The sequence below is a fragment of the Ursus americanus genome, chromosome 15 (assembly GCF_024610735.1).
Source record: "Ursus americanus isolate L20-20 chromosome 15, mUrsAme1.1.p, whole genome shotgun sequence".
NCBI lineage: Eukaryota > Metazoa > Chordata > Mammalia > Carnivora > Ursidae > Ursus > Ursus americanus.
The window spans coordinates 5,808,114-5,832,003 of NC_142141.1; the positions used below are offsets into that span (position 1 = coordinate 5,808,114).

At 52.3% G+C, this 23,890-nt stretch overlaps 1 protein-coding gene across 2 annotated transcripts in view; it reads left to right on the plus strand.

Annotated features, from left to right (window-relative positions):
• The first annotated feature begins 368 nt into the window (after positions 1–368).
• The window catches only part of SH3PXD2B (SH3 and PX domains 2B), a 100,989-nt gene continuing 77,467 nt past the window's right edge, over positions 369–23,890 (plus strand). For both annotated transcript variants that reach the window (XM_087867808.1, XM_045792113.2), the window contains exon 1: positions 369–602. In XM_087867808.1, coding sequence (XP_087723934.1) covers positions 528–602 — 75 coding nt within the window. In that variant the 5' untranslated portion in view covers positions 369–527. The remainder of the gene's footprint in view (positions 603–23,890) is intronic.

Sequence of the window (23,890 nt, forward strand, 5' to 3'; positions counted from 1 at the left end):
GAACTGAGCCCAGAGACGGTAAGCAACTCGCCCAAGGCCACGGGATAGATAGCGGCAGAGTCGGAATTTGAACCCGGGAGCCTGGCCCTCAGATCCCGCGCTGGACCGCGGCTCCTGCGCCGAGCGAGTGCGGGAATGAATTGACCGGTCAGTCAGTGACTGGCCGGCGGATGCGCGCCCGTCCCCTCCCCTGGACGCCGGCGCAGGGCGCCGGGACAAAGGCGCGGCGGAGGCCGGACGTGGGCTAGCCGGGTCCGCGCGCCGGGGGCGGGAACGGGGCCGGGCCCTTTAAGGGGGGCGGGGCGGTGGCGCGGGGGGCGGGCCGGGGGGCGGGCCAGGGGCGGGGGACGGCGGCGGGCCGGGCCCGAGGGCGCGCGGAGCGAAGGGCGGCGGCGGCGGCGGCTCGTGCTCGGCCCGTGATCTGCCGGGGCTCCGGATAGAGCTCGGCACGCCGCTTTCCGCCCGTGGCAGCGCGCCCCCCGCACCCGCGTCCCCCGCACCGGCGCTTGGTCCCGCGGAGGACGGCCATGCCGCCACGGCGCAGCATCGTGGAGGTGAAGGTGCTGGACGTGCAGAAGCGGCGGGTGCCCAACAAGCATTATGTGAGTGCCGCGCGGCCCCCACGCCCCCTCGAGTCCGTGCCCCGCCGGGGGCGACCGAGAGCCCCCAGGCTCTGAAAACTTCCGAACCGTCTGCTCTCTCCCCACCCTCCCCTTCTCTCCCCCCTCTGCCCTGCTGCTGCGTGCCCGGGTCTCTCCCAGCTCCTCCCCCTCCCCCTCCTCTCTTTTGCCCGGTTCTCCTCCCCTCTTTCCCGTCCTCCCGCCTCGCCCCCCTGCTCGCCCCTCTGCAGCTCCTCTCCTCCTTTCCGTCTCCCCCTTGTCTCCCCCCCCCCACTCCTCCTGTCCATCTGTGGAAAAGTCTGGCCCCAGCCAGTGTAAGGGACAGAGAGACAGAAAGAGGGGGAGGGGGAAAAGAGACAGAGAGAGAAGCTCCTGTTCTCTGGCGCCTGCCCTGTTCCTCCTTGTCCGGAGGCACCCAGACCCTCAGTGCCTAGCCACAGGTAGCCCCTCTAGGGATCGCCAGGTTTGGCTCCGTCCTTTTGGAGGATCCGGCCGGAGCCGTCTCTGAGAATGGATCCTTTCAGTGCCTGCACCGTGAAAAGGTTAAAAAAAAAAAAAAGTCCCTGCCCTCTTTCTCCAATAACTTCTGTTTAAAAATGTAGGAAAGTTTTCTCCTGGTACCTCCCTCTGTAAAATGAGAATCTTGTTTAGAGCTGGTGAGGACTTGAGAAAATGGGCCGATAGCGTCATTTTGCAGATGGGAAGGCTGAGGCTCAAAGAAGCTGCAGGTTCTAGAACATGGAGCTGCATTCAGGCCTTCCCTGCCTCTGGAAGGTGTGCCAGGGCAGGCGGTGACCCCCAGATGGGGAATGGATTCTGCAGCAGTCTAGGACCTGAATCTGGGCTCAAGGGGCCCTGGGACCACCTCAGAGGTTTTGGGTGGAGGGGTAATGGGTCTGTGGGAGGTTGGGCCCAGGTAAGGCCTTGGGGAGGCCTTCTTACTGGAGGGAAGGGGGCTGTGGTGTCTCTGGTGGTGAGAAGGGGGCAGTGGCAGCGCCTAGCTGCAGAGAAGTTAACCAGGAAGGAAAAAAGAGCAAGAGGGAGGGAAAAAATCCTAACAAAGAAGTGTAGAACAATGAATAGCAAAGGGCGTTGGCTGGCTAAACTCAGCTCCTTGGCCTCCCTGCAAGTCTTCTCTGGGTCTATTTTCCTAAGAGGCTCTTTCTTATAAAGCAGATCTACATGACCTCCGTGAATAGCCTGTAAAATCCTGAAAGGAGATAGCCGGAATCCACTCTGCACTCTCCACGAGAAAGGGTGTGCTGTGTGAGTCCGTATTGTTATTGGCCGGGCAGCCAGTTATTCAGCCCTTAGCCAGGCGGTGGGAAGCTATTTCCTGGACCTGTGACATCTTTAGAGTGAAGTTTCCTTTGATTCCAGAGCGGAGCTGAATTGTCCTTTTTTTTTTTTCCTTTTTGTTCACTTGTTTCAAATGCTGCCAAATCTTGATTTCTTGTTTGAGCTTGTTGAGTGTGTAACTGAGTTGCCTTTTTGGTATGAAGACAGTGTTCACCAACATGGCAACCAGAGGAAGTCTAAAATTCTCCATGCTCCCACCCCATCCTCCCACCCAATCCGTGAGCTGGCAGAACGAGAATAAATGCAGCCACACTAACGGGGTGTCACCATCCACTCGCCCTCTCCTGTCCGCTCCCAGCACATGCATATGAGGCAGAGGTTCTTGAGCCCATTTGACAGATGAGGAGACTAAGGCTCAGAAAAGTGAGGTCCTAGGCCTGAGGTCACAGACACGGGCAGAGCCAAGATGTCAGTCCAAGTCTGTGGGACCCCAAAAAGTGGTGTTCCACCTAGAACCCACCACTTCCTAGATCCCATAGTTTCAGAGTTTCCTTAAGCACCGTCCCCTTAAGGACCGGGAGGCCTGCCTTCATTTGCGATCCCCCTGTGGCTTTTCCTTCTCTGCTTAGTCAGATCCATCCCCGCCAGCTTTCTGAAGCTTCTGCAGCTTTTAGGGGGCATCCTGCTTAGCTTTCCATCACTTTTTAGGGCCCCTTGGAGACGAGTTAAAATACAGATTTGGGTTCAAATTTTGGCCTCCACTTAGTGGCTGTGTAGCCTGTCTGAGACTCAGTTTTCTCATCTGTACCTGGGGGATGATGGTGCCCACTTCCTAGGGGGAGGGACCACGTGACACCAGGGCTGTCATGCTGTAGCTGTTAGAGCCTGCCTCCCTGCTCCATGGTGTCCATGTCACTCTGATTGGGAATGTGCCAAAGTCATGTGTGGAGGGATTTCACCAAAAACTTGTTTTTCTGCATGTGGGTTTAGTCACTGTTGTGACTCAGGAGGGCCTCCTCCCTTGTATCCAGGCTTTTGGGTTCATCAGATGAAGAGGGGCGATGGGTTAAACTGAAGCCTGAGGCATCCGTAGGAACAGGACAGATGGAGTGCCATGATGGCAGGGGACCTGAACCCACCAGGAACTACCGGCACCTCCCTCTCCTGTTCTCAAGACATGTCCACCCCATCACTCTGGAAGAAATGGGCACAGAGGCTGCTATTGGTATGGGCCTAGACTTTCATCCCATTTGGTATATCCTCCTCTCTGAACCTGACCCAGCCACCCTGAAGAGAAAGCATGGCAAGGGGAGTTGGACAATCCTGAGCTTTGCCATTTCCTGCTGTGTGACCTTAGGCTGGTCGATTTATCTCTCTGAACTCCATCTTCTATAATCTGCAAGTTGTAAATGCTGTTCCTTCCCTCTGGGGCAGAATTTCTCAACCTCAACACCCTTGACAATTTGAGCCAGATCCTTCTTTGTTGGGGGGGGGGGGGCTGGTCCTGAGTATTGTAGTATGTTTAGCAACATCTCTGGCTTCTACCCACTAGGTGCCAGTAGCGTCCCCCTCCCAAATTGTGACAACCCAAAATATCCCCAGACATGTCCCCCAGGAGTTTAAAACCACACCGCCCTACCCCCCACCCCCTGCCTCAACCACTGTGTCAGAATATACAAATCAGTTACGGAGAATTCTGTTAGCCATGCCCCCTCATTTTCCACCACCCCTCTCCCCATTTGCAGCTACCTTGGCCACCACCTCTTCATCACTCAGTTGCCTTAGAAGGAACAGGTCACAGGTACTGTGGATGTCATGGAGAACTGCGCCTGAGCTTAGGGCTGGGTCACCTGTTCCACCTGAAATGACATCTCCGTGATCAGGGCAGCATCCTCTCCATGCCCAGCCCCACCCTCCTTCACTTCTGGGCACAGGCAATCATCAGTGGACCCGGGGCCAGAGCCACAGGCCAGGTCTGGAGAATGCAGGGGCAGAAGCTCCCAGGACCTTTGAGATCCCAACAGTTGGGCAGGGATTATTATGGATGATATCAACGATATTGTGATTTAGAGAGGCTCCCCTGGAGCTGCCCCCCTCTGTCAGAAGCAGGGAGATTGAAGGTTCAGGGAGCTGCCCCCCTTCTGTGCTAGCACCTTTCCTTCCCCAGAGCGCAGGGCTTTCAGAATGAATGGAAAGGGGCTTTCTTTCAAAGGTGATGCCCTGGGGAGACCCTCCCTGGCTGGGTCATCTTCTGGCTTGAGGGGAGGAGGAAGTGCTCCCTGGAGGGTTTACAGGATCACCCCCTTTCCTGCAGTGAAATGGGATATACAGAAACCTTGGGTTCAGAAGAGAGTCCCTGTCTGCAGGAGCCAAGAGATGCTGGCTTGCTCTGTCTTGAGATCTTTAGATGTTAAGAGGAGCAAGATGGTGGTGGTAGCAGTTATAACAGCAGTCATCGTGATCGCTGAAATTCAGTCAGTTGTTGTGGGCCAGGCACTGGATTAGGCTCTGTTTAATTAGTCATCACAACACTATTTCAAATATACAAATGCATAAAATGAAATAACTCTCCACCATGCAGCTCTGTCACAGCTTCGTATTTGGCTATGTTTCAGATCATTATTTTTGGTTTTTAAGAAACATAGCAGATGCAAAACCCCTATGTACCCTCCCTAACTCTCCCCCTCCCCAAAATGAACTGGTGTCCTGCATTTGGTGTTTGTCATCCCCATGTACTTTTTAAAAATAGACTATTAGAGGGGCGCCTGGGTGGCTCAGTCAGTTAAGCATCTGCCTTCGGCTCAGGTCATGATCCCGGGGTCCTGGGATCGAGCCCCGCATCAGGCTCCTTGCTCAGCGGAGAGTCTGCTTCTCCCTCTCCCTCTGCTCGTTCCCCCTGCTCATGCTCTCTCTCTCTCAAATAAATAAATAAAATCTTTTTTTAAAAAATAGACTATTAGATCTATTAGGATTTTCTTCCTCTCACAGCTTTATTGAGGAATAATTTACAAGCCATAAAATTCACTCATTTTAAGTGTGTGGTTTGCTGATTGTTTTAGTGAATTTATAAAGCTGCGTGACCACCACTACAATCCAGTTTTATAACATTTGCATCACCCCCCAAAAAATCCCTGGGACTTGTCTGCAATCAGGCCCCTTCCTGCCCCAGCCCTATGCACCTTTCAGTGTTTTTACCTCTTTAACACTGCCCCAAATCTTTTATTGAATGTTTTAAAACTATATAAAAACATTGCCCTTTTGAGATCTGTGCTGATACATGTGTCCCGGGTCATTTTAACTGCTGTTTAATACTCCATTGGAATGACCACTCTTTCTTCTAGCCCGTGTTGGGAACTTCTGGGGTGTCCCAGCAGTTCAGGTCTGCGCAGCTGCTTCCTGCACGTGTACCTGAGGTGGGGTCGCTGGGTCTAGAGGCTCGTGCATTGTCACCTTTTACATTTCTCTCTCCTGGAGCAGTGTCTGTGCCTCCCTTTGCTGTGTGTCCTTGCCAACACCGCGAATGGTCGGATTTTGTAGTTGGAGCCAGTCCACTGAGTGCAGAACAGGATCGTGCAGTGGCGTTCGCCTCTCCCTGCTCGCTCGCTGGTTGAGCATCTTTTCCTACCTCCATCAGCCATTGACATTTCCTCTTCTGTGAATTACCTGTTGTAGCTTTTGCCCCTTTCTCAGTATATTGAATTATTTGTCTTCTAGTAATTGGTACGATTTCTTTACACAGGCAGGATTCTAATCTTTCTAGTAGTTACCTTAGCATTCCCACTCTCCCCTTGAGACTAGAGGCTCAGAGAGGGGAAGGCGTGTACCTGAGATCACACAGCAAGGAGTGGCAGCATGGGGAGGGTGCCGGATGGATATGTGGTGTGGGCCAGGTGGTAGCACTATGATCCCACCCCTATGCCAGGTGACCTCGGGTGTGTCACCTACCTTCTGGACCCCGGTTACCCCCTCCTGACCCTTCCCTCATCTCACTGCTCCCTCAGCCTGGAGGGATGCAGCACAGGCAGCTGCCAGCCGTCATCATTCTCGCCCCAGGAAGCTTTGGGTTGATTGCGCCCCTGGAGTGATGGGGTGGCAGATCCAATGCCACCAGCCTTGAAACCTCCCTTCTCCATTTGCCAGGTTCTAAGAGCCTGGGGGTCACTGTTCTGAGCTGTTGAGTTTTGCAGGGTAGATCACACCCTAATTAGGTATTACTAGCATTCTGGTCTCAGTCTATAGGAGGCCTCTGGCTGGCGAGCTCAGTGGTCTGGAACAAGGTGTGAGCCTGCCGCCCAAATTAGCTGCATTCTGTGTCCAGCCACCAGTTACGTGGCACCCCTTCTTTTGCAGACACATGCAGGGCAGGGCAGCAAACTTGGGTGTTGGAGATAAACATGGCCTTGGCTGGGGCGCCTGGGTGGCACAGCGGTTAAGCGTCTGCCTTCGGCTCAGGGCGTGATCCCGGTGATCCGGGATCGAGCCCCACATCAGGCTCTTCCGCTATGAGCCTGCTTCTTCCTCTCCCACTCCCCCTGCTTGTATTCCCTCTCTCGCTGGCTGTCTCTATCTCTGTTGAATAAATAAATAAATAAAATCTTTAAAAAAAAAAAAAAAAAAAACATGGCCTTGGCTGACGCAACCGCCAGCCTTAGTTTCTGCATCTGTGGAATGAGCACAGTGTCTTCCTCCTAAGAGGAAGTCATTGTTGTGTGCTTTGTGGGTAATGTATACACTCGATCTATACTCCGTGCCTTCTGCCAGAGGGGTAAATGCCAGCTACTAGCACGTTTCTTTCATGATGAAAACAACTGGCTTTGAGTCCTTCTGAAGCACTTTTGGGCTGGGTGACCTTGTAGACGAGCTACCCGCAGGTTTATAAAATGAGGGCAGGAGGGTGTAATAGGACTTATCTACAAGTATAGGGTGATTGTGAAGAATAGCTTGTGTTGCACAATATTCAGCCTGACGCATCATGTATAAAAGGCACTTAATCAATGGTAGTAGTCATGAAAAATAATATTGACAACCATAATAGCCGGGACCCAAATCTGCGTCTCTTCCTGCCTGCTGCTGCGAGGCCACGCTACGTGTTCTCCATGCTCTTTCATTCAAGAGGCGTATATGGGGTGCCAGCCCCAGACTGGACACCCTGCAGCTGCCGGCATAGGCCCTCAGCAAGACTGAGCCTTCCAACCCACCCTGGAGGTGGGCGCTTGTCATGCGTCCTGGCCGTGTCTCGGAGAGTAGTGCATTAGGTAGGCATTAAGGCCCCTCAAGTATGTTGTTGGTGGTGGTTTTTAACGGCTGTTGCTTTCTTCTGGTTGAAAAACATTGGGCCTCATCAGGTGCATTGCACCACCCTGATCCCTCTGGCCCCTGGATGCAAGGAGATCCCAGCTTGCTCCTTACACTCGGGGCCTCTGCAGTTGGCCCAAGATCAAGGCGGATGGAGCTATCGTATCTTCAGATTACTTACACGCCACTTTAGTTCAGACTTTGAATCTGTGTCCCTCCATGCTTCTGGTGAGCACAGAAAGTACACCAGACAATCTGGGTTCAAATCCCTGCTCTGCCACCTACCAGTAGTATGACGTCAGAGAAATGACGTATCCTCTCTGCACCTCTATAAAATGGGCATAGTAACAGTTCCAATGTCCTAGGACTGATGGGGGGATTAAATGGGCCCAGCATATAGTCAGGGCTCCATCGTTCTGAGCTATATTAGGAACGTACAAACATAGTAACGTTTATGATAGTAAGAAGTCTGTAACCACTTAAACGCCCATCAGTGGAGAACAAGATAAATAAAATGTACTATATCCACATGCGAGGATACCATCAAGATGGTAAAAATGTATTCTGTCTTCCGTCATGGGAATATTAAATAGTAAAAGCTGCTTGCAAAACAACACGCTAGGGCTGATTCCCACCTGATTACAAATGAAGGATGAAAATATGTGTCTGTGTAAGCACAGAAATATAGCTGATAAAATATGTCACTTTTTTTTTTTTGCTCGTCTGCGCTTTTCTGTTTTCCAAATGTTCTGCAGTGAACACATATTCCTGTTTTTAGTGAAAATAAAAAAAACAGCAAATGCTCATTTTCAAAAAGAAGCCGTGCCAAGCTGCGGGTGGCTCCAGCCAGGTTCCCACATCCTGCTGCCCCATCCTGTCCCGAAGCAGTGGGATTCTCCAGCTCCTCAGAGAGCCTGTCCTCCCGAGGTAGGCGTTGGCCTCCGAGCCTCTTCCCCCACTCCCGCTGCAGAGGGGGAGGTCTCTGCATGTGGCTTTCCAGTGCGAGAGCCCACGGAGTGGAAAGAAATGAGTTTAAAATACCTCGAGGGAAGGCCCGAGCAGATGCTTTTCCGAGTTCAAATGCTGCTTGCTCAGCGGGTCCAGATTCTCCTCCCCCAACGCCCGCAGCTGAGGAGGGTTGGAAAGAACGGCAGGCCTGAGTTCTGTGCTCTGCGCCGAGGTCATAGGGCACGAGAAGGTCGTCCAGATTAGAGCTATGCCCCTCACCCTGCTCCCTGGGTGTTCTGGATTCACTGTTAGCCCACCCGCAGGTGCCCGGGGGTCAGCATGGTGTCCAGTTGGCTGTCACACTGCCAGAAAAGTACTAGGGGACCGCACCATTCATGGTACTTCTGAATATCTAGGATACTCATTTCCTGACTGCAAATGGGGCATGCTTTCTCCCTGGGAGAACGGGCTGTGCTAGGGGGAACAGTCTTGCTTTGCATGACTCAGTTTTCTCCTTCCCCTTGGAGATGAAGGCCAGCTGTGGGTCACTGCGGCTGCAAGCAGGAGAGCCACTGGCCGAGTAGCCTGTCAGCCTGGTGGGTGCAGGCAGTGAGTCGTGGGCACCCATCGCTGGCCATAGGAGAGAAGATGAGGCTTAGTAAGAAGGCCATGTGGCTGGAGGGTTGTGAGTGTGGCTTCCGCACTCAGAGACCGAGTTCTAGTCTGATTCTGTCATTCACTCGCTGTTGGCCCTGAGCCTTCTCCTCTGGGAAGCGAGTGGCTTTGGTGGCTTTGCAAATTAAAGGAGCCTTTGTGCAGAATGCCTGAGGACAGTGCTGCTGGGACAGTTGTGCTTGGAGCTTCCCGGCCTGGGGTAATGCCCAGAAACTGGGGCCCTGTGGTCCCTTCCCCACAGCCCTTGTCAGCAGGGTTAGCCGGACGCTGGGTGGAGCAGGCCTCACTGCCCCCTGCTGTGACATGGGGACTGGCTGATGTAATAGGGCTCAGGAAGCTGTGTCTCACAGTGGGGCCCTGTGGGCAGGGGTTAGTGGGGCTCACTCCTCTGGTCCAGCCTTTGTCACGTGTCCTTCGTTCCTCCGCCCCCTTCTCCAAACTCTGGGGTGTTTTCCTCCCGTACTTGCTGGCTCCGATGCAAACCTGCAGGCGGGCCGTGAGCCCAGGGCCTTCTTCGGGAGGTGAAGGGAAAGGGACCTAGTGGCGCATCTCTTGTGTGCAGGTGGGCAGAGCTCCACCCCCTGCTTCTGCAGGCCTGTTTCAGGCCGTCCCAGGGCTTAGGGTTGCCAGATTTACCAAATTTAATAGGATGCCCAGTGAAATTGGAATTTCAGATACACACGTGATATTTGGAACATACTTCGACTACAAAATTATTCATTGTTTATTTGAAATTCGGATCTTACCAGGCACCCTGTACTTTGGCAATTCTACAAAAACCACCACTTTCAAAAAAAAAAAAAAAACTAAGAAGGCTTTGGACTTCATAATAGTGACAGTGTTTGTTGAGAATTCACTGAGCAAATATAAATCCCTCCAGGGGCCAGGCACTTGGAAGTGCAGGGACGATCTACAGACACACAGACCAGGAATTCAGACTTCAGCGAGGCCAGTGTCCTGAGAGAGACAGGCAGACAGGGTGTTTCCGAGCTGGTCTGGAACTTAGGGGGATAAGCGGAAGCCCGTGCACTTGGGTTCTGGGGAAGTTGAGCATGGACAGAGCAGCATGGAGGAGGTGACCCGAGGCTGATCACAAAGCCAGGGAGGGATGCTGCAAGTGGAGAAAGGGAAGGGATTTCAGGCAAAGAACAGGAAGGCAAAGAAGCGGAAACCCGGGTATGTGGTGCGTTTGAAAGAAGCAGGAGAGATTTGAGTGATGGAGATGAAGCCTGACAGGTGGGGGCCGGAAGGACCCAGGGGCTCCTGAGTGGGCCAACAGCCACAAAAGAATAGAAGGTACGAGCCCCGCCCTCAAGAAGGGCACAGCCCTAGTACACACGGGCCAGGGCCAGGGCTTGGGCCCAGAGGGGTCCAGGAGGAAGTAAGTGGAATAGTTGGGGAGCTGATACCCAGGGGCCCTCCCGTGGGCTGGATGGGTAGAAAGGCCTTCCACAGGAGAAGGGAGGGGGCAGAGCAGAGACAAGAACGTGGGAGGCTGCAGGGAGAGAGCACCTGTCCACAGGAGGGCTGTCGGTAGACCACGAAGATGAAGTCGGGCGGGAGGGCCGGGAGGGAAATACTAGAAGGGACTGTGAGCGCCAGTAGGAATTCCGAAGTTTGGGAAGGATTAAATAAGTCCAGACTTGCTTTGTTCTCAAGCCTTAATAATAATTTTTTATCCTTATTACGGAATGGGTGTTACGTATCTGAGTCTTCTTACGTGCTCAAGGCTTTTCATGCTTTATATCACTGAATCCACTCAGCACCTCTGGGAGATGCAAGTAATAGACACGAAGCTGGCTAACTTAGGCTGTAGGGAATGTATGGCAAGATGGCTCTGGCAGAAGGGGGTGGGGGGAGGACCTGGCCAGCTGGAGCCACCCCGGGAGGAGGAGCTGCCAGGGGACATCAGAGCATCACCAGAGGCAGGCAGCTGCTCCATCCCTCAGTCCTTTGGCCACTCAAGAGTCCAGTTCCAGGAAGAGAGAGTCCGACTGGCCCAGCCAGATCACCTGACCATCCTTTGGCCAGGCAAGGGCCAGATATTGGGATAGATAGTCCCCCTGAATTGCAAGTAGCGGGAGAGAGAGTCATTGGAGGAGATTCAGGGTACTGTTCCTGGAGGAAGGGACAGGTGGAAACAATTGATGTCTGCTATGTGGGTACTGTTATTAGCCCATTTCACAAATGTGGAAACTGAGGCTTGGGAAGGTGGGATAGTTTGCCCAGGATCGCATTCAGCTCGGTGCCTATCATTGACTATAAGGGTATAGTCATTTCTCTCCCCAGAGATGAAGGGAAACATTGCCTTAAAGCACATAAGGATAATATTTTCTGGTCTGCTTAATTAAGCAGAATTGCATGGACCCCCTGCCCACTGCATTGGCAAAGAAAGCTAGAAACCCACGCAGTGGCGTCACCATTTCCTCCTCCTCAGCCAAGGTGTGAATCAGCAGCCTTTGGCTTCGGGCCACCCTTGGCCGGCAGTCCGTTGCACAGATGTGGGTTTATTGTCTGCCCTGGGCCAAGCCTGGCCCCAAGCCGGAGAGAGGCTAAGATAGCCAGGCAGCCTTTGTCCCCATGGAGGTCACCATCTCTTTGGAACACATCATCACAGCTTTAGGACGGTGATGGGGCCTGGCGTGGGGCTGTGGGACCAGGAAGGGGTCTGAGGCCTGGGCGGCCCCTTCCTCACTGGGACAGAGAGGTGTGCTCCGGAGGGGGAAGGCTGACTAGCAGAGGAGTTCTCAATGCGGGTAGAATTCAGAGGGTCCTGAACTTGGAAGGGGAAAAGTTCATCTTTATTTTCATCAACCTCTGACCCTAATTTAGCAATGCCTTCCACTGTGAATGAAGGCAACACCCCTCAGTGATATTAGTGGTACCGGGGACTCCGTCACCCGTAGAAATTTCCCTCTGTTGCCGGAGGGGAGAGGAGTGGGCAATGGTCATTAAGGAGGGCACTTGATATAATGAGCACTGGGTGTTATATGCAACTGATGAATCACTGAACTCTGCCTCTGAAACTAATAATACACTATATGTTACCTAAATTGAATTTAAATAAAAAATTAAAGGGGCGCCTGGATGGTGCAGTCATTAAGCGTCTGCCTTCGGCTCAGGGCGTGATCCCGGCGTTCTGGGATCGAGCCCCACATCAGGCTCCTCCACTGGGAGCCTGCTTCTTCCTCTCCCACTCCCCCTGCTTGTGTTCCCTCTCTCGCTGGCTGTCTCTCTCTGTCAAATAAATAAATAAAATCTTTAAAAAAAAATTAAAAAAAAAAAAAAGAAATTCCCCTCTATTTTCATATCACCTTACAGCTGTTGCATGGATCCCAAAGATCATTTATCATCTGCTAGTAGTAAGTAGATCAATTACTAGTTCAGAATTGTGGTGTTTCAACCTACTGCTAGATTTCATTATTACGTTAATAGAAGGGTACATATAGTCACCATTTTGTTTTTTGAAACATTTTTATTAGAATTCAGTATGATGTTTCATTTGGAATCCTGCATTCTTTATTTTATTTTAAATCATTCCGAGAAGTGGCCCATAGGTTTCGTGAGATTGTCAAAGGGGTCTGTGGCACAAAAAAAAAAAAAAAGAAGAAGAAGAGAGAGAGAGAGAGAGAAAGACAAAGACTTCTGGGTAGAAGTTTCCAACTTTGGGTTTGGAAGACAGGTGGCATGGGTTTGACCAGCTCTGCTGGTTACCAGCCGTGTGACCTGGAGTAAGCATCTTAACTTCTCAGTGCCTCAGTTTCTTCATCTATAAAAATGAGAGTAAGAAGAGTACCTACGGTGGGTTGTTTCACGTAAAGGGTTTAGAGCAGAGCCGAGCATGTGAAAATGCTGGGTAGTTACCCATTAGTGTTATCTTTACCGTCGTCCCTATCACCATTGCTAGCCATGATAAGCACCTCACAATGATAGGACTCAGGTGTTCTGGCACGATCACACATCCAGAAACATCCTCTAAATGGACTAGCCCCGGGTGCACCCCCTGTGATTTAAAACACTTTTCCCGGAAGATTGATATATTTGGGTATTTAGCAGTGCGGTAATTAAAACGCTGTTGAAAATAACCTTGATGTTTCTCATGGAGGTGTGATTAGATAAAGGATCCATGGCCTTCAGTGGACTATTAAGGGTCTTCTAAAAATGGCTTTTTCAAAGAATTTTTAATGAATGGGAAATGCTCACCATATAATGTAAGTGAAAAAGACAAGTTATGTGTACAATGTGATCTCGATTTCAGAAAGTACTTCAGTGTATGGAAAAAGGTCTAGGGAAGAGCCCAAAACATCGTTTCTGGTGGTGGACATGTGGACAGTTTTAAGACCTCAGACTCTGCCATCAGCTGGCGTAGTGCCAGCTGGACGGAACTGGCTACTTAACCTCCCTCGGCCTTACTGTTCCGTCCGCTGCAGAGTGGAAACAGCGGTAGAGTGCGGCCTCGTAGGAGGTACCTCGAGACTGTCGGGTGCTGTGAGGAGTTACGGTCTCTTTTATACTGCATTACATTTTTGTGTATTACCCCCCGTTTCTCTAGAGGGGAGAGAACAGTGTAGTATGGTGGACGCAGGAAGGCTCCCAGGAGGGAGGGAGAAGGAGGGGAGCCTGCTTCCCTTGCTGTCTTTTTTCCTATCTCATGGACTTATACGCGAAGCACAGGAAGCCAGCAGAAAAGTCCACAGAGGAGCTCAAATTGAGGCTGGGCGGAATAGTCTCTCCCAGATGAGGAGCCCAGCAGGGCGTGGGCACAGGGTTGGCCAAGGGTACGCTCAGAACCTGACCATTAAGAATCGCATACAGTTTTTGCAGGAAAAGGGGTTCCTTGGCTGTACAAAGCTTGGAACCCCCTTCTGCAGCTGCCCTACTTTACTGGTGCAGGAATCCCTCTCCCTTTATGACACCTTTCATAGGTGGCCGTCCCGAGGGTCTGAGAGCTCAGTCCTTCCACATTCTCATCAAGTTCTTTCCTCCTCCATGGCCCCAAGCCCAGGAGGACGAGATGAGGCTGGACTTAGGGGTAGGGACAGCTGTTGGGGAGGATCCTAGATTAGTTTGCCTCTTTCTGCCTGTCACCCAGCCAGGGCACCCAGCTTTGACGCAGAACCTCCCAGTGGACCAGCCGCATTGCAGTGCCCATATGTGGGGGCTAGTCGTCTGTTGAGACGTCTTCTTTTCTCCCACTAGCTCTGAATCCTTCATAGTCCAGAACCTGACTCAGAACAGGTGCCAAGTGTGTTCCTTGAATGAAGCCATGACTGCCTAAGCCCCCTCAATTCCAAGGTCCCATGATTCTAGGGTGAGGGACACAGACATCGTTGAGCTGACACAGATTCCTCGTGATGACCTCCTGTTGGCACCAGACTGAGCATTGTGTCATAGTTGTTAAGGCACACACTTTGAAGGCAGCCAGACCTGGATGCGAATCTTAGATGTGTCACTTTCTAGTTATGCAATTTTGGGTGGGTTACTTAACTTCTCAGAACCTCCGTATCTTCTTCATCTATAAATGGAAGACTCATCCCAGTACATGACACGTAGTAAACACTCACGAGAAAAGTAACTGTAATTCTTAGTCTCGTGCACTGGAAGCAGAAGGAATCTTCCAGCCCTCTGGGATGCTATCAGGTTGAACCATATGAAATTGTCAATTTTTTACCCATACAAATAAGTTTCACTTGGTTCACCCTGATGATCTGGATTTGATTTTGGCCTCAGGAACCCCACGTGCTTACATGGAAGGAGGTTAATGTCCACCGCTAGACCAAGCGTCTTACGGACATTAGCCCAATCATACATTTCAACAGCCCTGAGAGACAGGAAATACTATTGTTAGCATCCCTGTTTTACAGATGGGGAAAATGAAGCTGCCAGGTAGCTTGCTCGAGGACATGGTATGGCCAGGATTGGAACCCATGTCTGTCAAACTCAGAGTCTGTGAGGTTGACAGTGTTGCTGTCTTGAGTCTGGGCTGCCTGTTCTGTGTGGCATGGCCTTGCCTTGTGGCTGGGAGACTCCCGGCCTTCCCTGGGCCCCCCTGGCCCAGCAGCTGGCAGTTGCAGAGTGAGACTCCCTGGGAGGCTCTTTGGAACCCCACATTTCTGACCCTCATTTAGACAGTCTCAGCTTCTAGAGTTTTCTGCTACCGTGTCTTTGGCTTTGGTTGGGGGACTGGAGGGTGACAGGAATGATTTGTGTCAGTTATCCTTCCAAATTATGGGAGTGTTCTTCCCGAGCCCTCCTGTTCATTTGTTGAATCCAGGGCCTGGTATCTAGACTCTGGATCCGGGCCCAGTGTCCTCTGGTCCAGCTCTTGTCCACAGCCCCACCAAGGCAGAGCCAAAATGGCTGCTAGAAGCAGGAGGTCAGACAGGGAGCTGTTGCAGAAACCCAGGCTGGCGACTGTGTTGGTCTGAACTAAATAAGGCCATTGGCTTCTCCCGACTCAGTTACCCCATCTATAAAATGGGGGTGATAATAAGTCCTTCCTTGTTAGGGAATAAGGACCCGTAGCATGGCCAGGAGGAAGGAAGTGCTCATTAAATGTGAATTGGTGGTGGTGTTCTGCTGTTTTTCATTAAGAGGGAACCACTGAGAGACTCTAAGGAGGAGGGGAATCCAGTCAGATGCTGTGTTCTAGAAATACCCTGCTGGGGTGAGCAGAGAGGCAGGAGGACCTTGCAGGAACAGCCACTGGCATCCAAAGTGAGGTGACCTGGGCCTGAGCTAAGCCTGTGTGGTGGAGGAGATAGCCAGTAAGGAGGCAACATGACCAACAGGGAAGGGAGGACCCAGGACAAGAGCTGGCTACGGGACTCCTTGCCCTGTCCTGTCTCCTATATCTTTCCGGCCACCCTTGCTCCCACCTCCTTCTCTACTGAGCTCCCTCCCATCCTGGAGGTCCCAGGTCCATTTGACCTTGTTTTAGAAAGTCCCAGACTTCCAGGGTCCTCTGATGTCTGCCTGGTGGGATCAAGAATAGCCAGGCTTCTGCATACATTTCATTGTCTTTGTGCCACTGACTCTGGGTTGGGGGAGAAGTAACAGTGACCATTCTTTATTGAGTAGCTACTATGTACCTGGCGCTGTGCTTGGAGCTTTGCATGCATTGAATTGTCTGATCCTTACTGTCACCCCATGAGGTAGGCACCACCATTACCTCCATTTTACAGATGGAGAAGCAGGCTGAGCTAGGACTCGCCCTGGCCCATGCAGCTAGGAAATCACAGGGCCAAGGTTTGAACACAGGCAGTGGGAGGGGCTGGCTAGGGTCAAACTCTGATGTTTTAACAAGCACCCCCAAGCGTACGGTGCAACCAGGTTTGAGAAGCTGTCAGGGACAGTCAGTGTGGTTGGGGCCACGCACTGGTTTACGAGCTCATTTCATCTATACATTAGAGAGGACCTGCTGCTCGCAGCGCTGTCTTTGGCTTCCCACGTGTGGCCTCATTTACTTTTCAGAATGGAGCCTTGTTGCCCGAAGTCACCTGGCTAGTAAGTGGTCGAGGCAGGATTCTCCTCCGCTGTTCTTGGGAGCCAGGGGAGGTGAACACAGCTGCTTGTGGTTCGCATGACTCACTTTTCACCTGCTCTCCCTGGTTAGGAATGGGCATTCTGAAGTAAAACAAATCTGGGTTCCAATCCCGGCATCTGTAACCAGCTGCATGGCTTTGGGCCAGTGACCTAACCTGTCTGAATGTCAGTTTTCTCTGCTGTGACATGGGCTGGAGAGCAGGGTTCACTCCATAGGGTTTCCTGACAGCAGAGTGCCGGGGGTTTAGTAAGTGGTCATTAGGTGTTGGTCCTCATTCAGAAAACTCCTACTCAGCCCTCAAGATCCAGAGCAGTTGTTTTTTTTTCATCTGGGGAGCCTAAGCTCCCCCTGCAGAATGAGTCCTCATCCTCTCTATGCCCCCGCAGTGGCTAGGGAGTGCTTCTTAGGGGGTCTGTGGCCGTGAGAGGTTTCTACTAATGTCTTCTCTGTTGAGACCCCCTATGTGCCAGGCACTGTGCCGGACCCTTTAGGTAAGAGCTGAGACCCATCTGACCACATATGCTGAGCTTTTCCCACCATATCACACAGCTGGGGTTTAGATCTAGGCTCTGTCGCATGGTGGCTCTGCGACCTTGGGTCAGCCAGTTACCCTTTGTTAGTCTCCAGATCTCACGACATAACATAAATGAAGTACTTGGCCTAGTCCCTGATCAGCCCAGTAAGTGTGGCCCTTTTTGATTGTTTTTCATTAGCTGGGCAGCTTTAGCCCTACTGTCGGTATGCCTTGCACATCGTGGGTGCCCCTGTTGGCTGCCCAGTTCTCTTTAGACAGCCCTGTTCACACAGGAGAAGCCCCAGCTTAAAATCTCTCAGCTGTTTCCTGCATGGCCCCGGGCTGCTCTGAGGCCTGGCAGCCGTGGAGATCCCCACAAGCCCTAAGTGCCTGTCCTGGAGGCTTTCCTAGAAAGCCAGCCTTCAGGTTGATTTCAGCAAGCCTGGCTCCAGCTGCCAGCACCTCTGCTTGCCATTGGAAAGTTCCCCGTGCTGCTTCGGGCCAGATGTGTGCGAGGATGTGTGTTGGCAGCCGAGGCCCAGGCTGGAGCTGCGCCCCCGGACCAGCGAGTGTTTCCACCAGTTCCGTGTCTCAGTCGAGAAGAATTGAGGTAGCCTGGCCAGCTTGGAAGTGGTTCCTGCTGCCCACCATCTGGATGAGACTCTGGCAGTGACGGAAAGATAGGCTCCAAGGGTGGGCAGCTCTGTGTGTGGGCACACAAGGAGGGGGCAGTTGATGGGGCTTCACAGCATGACATTCCTGACTTTTCCTTTCAACATAGCTTCCCTCGAAAGAGTGGAGTTGGCCCCGGGGGAGACAGGCTGTCTGAGCCTCCAGTGCCTCATCTCTGTAATGGGGTTATCAGTGGTAGTGCGTGAAGCTGTCTGTAGTCACACAGTGTGCCAAGCACCTGTCACGCATTAGTTCCTGTCATCCTTAGCCAACCTTCAAAAGTGGATACTATCCTCTCCATTTTCCAGATGAGAAAGTGGAGGCTCGGAGCCATGCGTTGACTTACAAAGTCATGCAGCAGCTTCAAGCCAGAGAGCCAAGATTCATACCTGGGTACTCTAAAGCCAGTGCCCGTCTGATTTTTAATAACATTAAGGAGTGATTGATGTGAGTGTATTTATTATTTTTAAATTTTAGTTGTGTGCAGTAAAATTCCCTTTTTTGGTATAGCATTCTGGGTTTTTATGCATGTGTGGGTTCTTGTGACCACCACCACAGACAGGATACAGAACACTTCATCTCCCCTCCCCGCGCCCGCCCCACAGAGAATTCCCTCAGGCTGGCCTGACTCTCAGTGCAGTGGGATGGTGCTTCCCCTTGTAGTTGAACTTGCTCCTGTGGTGTTCTCTTTCTCTCTGTCGCCTGTTGTGAGAGGCCTGGGGCTGAGATGTGGACTTCTCCTCCGGGGCGGGCCCCATGCCTGCATTCTCCCCTGTCACAAAGCTGGTTCTGTTTCCAGTACCCTTGGCAGTTGAACTTTCCATTCAGCCATTTCAAGAGCATTGTTACTCTCCAGACACAGAGAGCCTTGAGTGAGGTCACCTTAATTTATGACTATGTGGCCCTGTCTTGGCTTTTTGTCTCTCTGCCTGCCTGCCTGTCTGTCCGTCTGCCTTTTTGTCTTTCACCAGACATTTCCCAAGAGCCTAATGTCACCAGGCAGTGGCAGAAGCATGGTGCCCCAGACAGACGTGGCCCCTGCCCCTTCAGGGCTCCCAGGGGAGAGGGGGTGACAGAACAGCACATCAGAAGCATGTGTACTGAGAGACGGCAGCCCCAGTGGCTGTGGGAACCCAGAGAATGGGAACAGAGCCAGATCTGGGGTCTCCAAAGGCTTCCCAAGCTGACATATGAGAAATAAAGAGGTGCTAGCCAAGCAAAGGGAGAGACGTTCCTGCCGAAGGCCGTGGCACGTGCAGGACCAGGAAGCAAGGGAGAGCCTGGCTGGGTCAGAACGGGAGGAGGCCCCCTAAGCCCCATAGCATGCTGTTGTTGCCTTCCTTGACAAGGTGGAAAGCTCCAGAAGGGCAGGGGCTTCTGTCTCCTTCATGGCTTCATGGCCATGGCTCTAGCCCTTGGAAGGGAGCCTGGTACACAGTAGGCACTCTGTCTTATTTGCTGAATGCATGAGTGGGTGAATGAACTCAAGTGTTTGAAGCAGAGGAGAGAGACACAAAGAGATTTGCACTTGAGAGAGAGCGCTCCTCTGCCCCGCCTCCCAGCCTGGCCCCCCTCTGCCCACAGGGAGTCAGAGACCCCCGGCTCCATCTGCGCGGCCACAGCTACCCAGTGGACACGGAGCGGTGCGAACAGAGTCCTAAGCCGGAGCCCTTACCTGCAGCCGGTGCCTCCAGCGCTTGTCTTTGGGCCCCTTTCCAAGCATTCACTTAATTGAAAAGATTGAGGAAAAAAGGGAGATTGGCAGCCGGCCACCCCCAGTGCGTCACTTAGCTGTGGAGCCCGAGCTTGGTGCTTCCTGACGCTGATGTGAGGACGGGAAAGTTCTGGCCCGGGGCCAGGACACCTGAGGCCTGGCCTTGGGAAGCTAGGAGGACACGGGACCTCAGAGGCTGAAGGGGCTGGGATTCAGGCTGATGTCACCTGCTCTTCCCAGCTGTGTGACCTCAGGCGGCCACGTCACCACTCTGGGCCTGGGTTTCCTCCTCTGCCCCCACCCTCCCGGCCTGCAGCTGCTGAGGATTGCACACCGTTCATGAAGCACTCAGCACAGGGCCGGGGCGCAGCAGCACCGCCCCCAGCGCGGTCGGTGATCTTGTCTTGGGCCCCCACTCACCCTGGTCCCGCCCCACCGTGACACCCTGCCATCGCCTCCTGGGTCTCTGGGGCATCGCGACACTTGGCAGCATTTCTCCAGGAATAAACTTAATGTACTTTCTCTGAAAAGATAAATACACCGTCTTCAGCCCTTCCGGCGGCGATGCTGCTCTGGGGTGTTGGGCAATCAGACAAACTGCAGGGTGTTGCAATTGCAAAAGGAGGTTGGGAGCGCTGACCTACATAGGCCAGATGTTGGGCAGACAGCTGGGGAGAGCCGACAGCTCGGAACCGGAGGGAACTCGTGGTCTCCACGGGGAGCAGCAGTATCATGTTTCCCATTAGTTAAGCCCTCGGAGCCTGTCCAACTGCCTGTGCTCCCTCCCTCCCTCCTCCGCCCTTCTCTTTCTCCCTCCCTGCCTCCCACCCCCCTCCCACTCGGCTCCTCCACCTCAGGCGGGGCAGCATATTGCCAGAGGTGGATCTGGGACCCAGCCAGTCATTACCAGGCTGTCCCCAGGACCCGCCAACCCAGAAGCCCAGTTAGCGTGGGAGCTTAAGGGGGGACAGGGTGGCACCCATCTTTTAAAGTTGGTTTCTTTTTTTTTTTTTTTTAAAGATTTTATTTATTTATTTGACAGAGATAGAGACGGCCAACGAGAGAGGGAACACAAGCAGGGGGAGTGGGAGAGGAAGAAGCAGGCTCATAGCAGAGGAGCCCGATGTGGGGCTCGATCCCAGAACGCCGGGATCACGCTCTGAGCCTAAGGCAGACGCTCAGCCACTGTGCCACCCAGGCGCCCCTAAAGCTGGTTTCTTAAACCAGGGTCTGCTGTCTCCTGGGTGCCCTTAGATGTGTTCCCGGGAGCCTTCTCCACAGGAAGTGGGTTCATCTGGATCTAGAAACTAACGCCGCTGCTTGATGTCAGGGTTGCACGTGCTTTTGTATTTAAGGTTGCGGCACAGGACTGCTTCCATTATCCCAGGCTAAGGCCTCGCTGCAGAAACTACGTGGCCCGTGAGCAGAAGCCCGAGCCCCTCAGTATGCTGCATAAGAGATGGGTTTTCTTCCCTTCATCTAAAAAGCAGCTCTGCTGCTCTTCAGATCTGAGAAATAGCATTTTGGAACAGAACTCCTGCATCCTCAGCACCTCCCAAGAGGACCTCTGGGTCTGGGTCCAACCCTCCTGTCTGCTCTCTGCGTGGTCTGGGCAAGTCCCTTCCCCCCTCTGACCTCATAACCCCAACTATAAAATAAGGGATGGTCTGGAGTGAAGTTTTCAAATATTTTCAAGTCTTAGGACCCCCTGCTGTCAGCCTGAAGCAGGCAAAGGAGGGCTGTGGGCAGCAGGAGAGCCCAGGCCCTGTTGGAACCTGCACCAGTGGTTGTCTGGTGGTCGCGTGGACCCCCAGGTTCTGGCAGCTGGGCCGGCCGGCTGCTGGGTTCCACCCTGCTCCATATGTAGAAGAGCTTGGTGCTGCCTAATGGAAACCAGGGTGGAGAGCCCAGAGACCCAGCCACCTTACCAGAATCCAGGGACTTCTTACAGGCCCATCTAACCACTAGCTTAATCAGTTCTAGAGTTCTCTGGACAAGTCATTGTGCAGGAGGCCTAGAGGGGCCAGAGGATCTTGCATAGAAATTTGGACACTGTCATGGAAGTGGAAAGAGTGCACGGCTGAGAGTGTAACCCTTGGCAGGTTGCTGTACCTCTTGGCCCATCCATATCCCCATTTGTAAATGGAGGGGTTGATCCAGATTAGGTACGCTGAGTATGCAGTACGCATCCTACAATCCCCGTGCCCATGGCAGACATTGCTAATGGATCACAGATCTCTGTCTTGCTAATGTGCCTCTTGTCACAGCCTCTGCGGGAAAACAGCCTCAGTCCCCTCTGCCCCACTGGCGCCCTCTCTTCAGGTATTTTCTTCCGTCTCCCAGGTCATTCTGGACAGCCCACCCGCATTGTGGAGCCAGGAGAGGGCTTCCCACTTGAGAAGTGTAGGCTCATTGGCCTGCAAACAACAGAAGTCTAGGTAGAGTGAGAATGGCAGGGGATTCCACTGAAACAGTGCTGCCCTCCTTCTCCGTCCTGCGGGCACCGTCACCGTGTCCAACATATCCACAGACCCCTGTGCTACGTGTTCTTAATTCGGTAGTCTTCTCCATTTTTTAACTTAAATTATTTTTAAAGGTGACGTTTTCGCTGTCTCCCATAAATGGAAAACCAGTAGCACTTGCTAGAAATAGAAGGAAACTAAATAGAAAGGAAAAGGAAAATCAATGTGTTCAAATTCTTCCTGGCTAGTGTTGCCTGCCCTGAGGTCTTCTGTCTCTTCCTTAAGAAAAGAGACCAGCAAATGTTGGAGAGAGTGTTCAAAAGCCATTACTGCCCAGCTTCCAAAGGGAAGGGAATGGCAGAGACTAACTTACTGGGATTCCCTGCAGTTTAGTGCTGAGATCGTGTATTCGCTAACACCAGCTTGCGTACCCCGAATTCCTGTGTACCTTGAGACACAGTGATCTTAGGAAAGACTGTCACTTTGAAAAGCCCACCGACACCCGCAGTCGTTCCTCCAAAATTAAAGCTCTGGCCATTGCAACCCGGACCAAAATGTAATCCCTTTGTCTTGACTAGTGCAGGAGCCCCACCCGTTCTAAATAGTATCAGCTGGGACTCTTCAGCTGGGTTCTTTGCCAACTCTAGAAAACCCCACTAAATAGATTTGCAAAGCAAAGTGGTATTGAAGGACATTCCCCTGTGCCTCAGAGATTTTATTCACAGGGCAGAAACACCTTCTCGTGTTTTCGAGTTCATACGATGAGAATGTATGAGATCACAGCACTCGTGAGGCGGGGCGGCAGCTGTCTCATATCCTGCTGCGCCGGGGACGGCATACGCTTAACGGATGGAGCGCTGGGGCCCCTCCAGGAGCTGCGGCCCTGGGCAGAGGTCTGGCCAGTGGGTCTGCAGGGATAGGGATGTCAGTTTACCAGGGCTGCTGGGGGCTACGGAGGTGCTTGGCCTGTTCAGGCCCACCACTTAGCTTTGCCCAGACCCAGCTCCTGGCATGTTTCAGGGGCCTCTAAGCTTTGTTCCGATTTAAATCTTTATTCACGGACAAACTGACCCCTTGGCTGTTGTCACTTGGAAATGAGACCTAAATTTCTGCGTGCTAGATGGGGCCCTCCAGGCACTGGGAGCCTCCGCCCCCATGGGCCAGCGGTGCCAGGGGAGGTGAGGGCGGAGGGCTTAGGAAGCACACATCGAACACCCTCCCTCAAGCGCCGGCCACAGCTGAGATTCCAACCAACATAGATTCCATTTCTGGAACTGAAAAAAAAAAAAACTCATTCGCTCTTACAGTGCCCATAAGGTTGGAAAGAGAAGCATTTTTATCCCCATTTTTCAGAGAACAAAGGCTCAAAGAGGCAGAGGACTTACCCTAACTCACAGAGCTAAGGCCCCATTTGCCAAGTCCCAGCTTCCTCCCACCCCACACTCCCACCTGGGCCATCAGCTGTACCTGGACCCAGAGAAGATGCTGTCCTAGGGCCTGAGACTCTTAGAACATGGGCCACAGACCCTTTTCTTCTGTTCTCCTGGGATAATGGCATCTTTTTTTCTGATTATGAAAGAAAATCTGAAAAATACAAGAAGGCCTCAAAAACAGAATTTAAGAAGTCCTACATATTCCTGCCAACCCAAAGCAAACCCTATGTATGATATATATTCTGTCTATCTCACTGGTTTCTACACGCAACACACACATTTATACACTGTACAGCGAGTCTGCAATATTTATAAATTCCGTATTTGGGCATTCGCCTGCTTGCTAAAGTTTATCTGTGATCCAACTTCGATACTCGTGGAGGTCCATGGTCACTGGTAGACACGGGCGTGTGCAGAGCAGCAAAATGCATATGTCCCCCGCTGTGTGCATTACAGCTGAGGCTGGGCAAGGCCATACTCTGCCTTCTGCTTTCAGCTCTGATACTCAGAACAAGTGTCTTTTTCATGATCCCTTCAATGCCACTTTTCTCTTTCTCTTTTTTCTTTTTTTTGTTTTTACACGTTTGTAATTTCTGTTGGTTCTTTCACTGTTTGAAATGACCCCACACATCGTGCCGAAGTGCCGTCTGGCGTTGCTAAGCTCAGGAAGGCCGTGATGTGTCTTCATGGGGAAAACACGTAGATAAGCTCC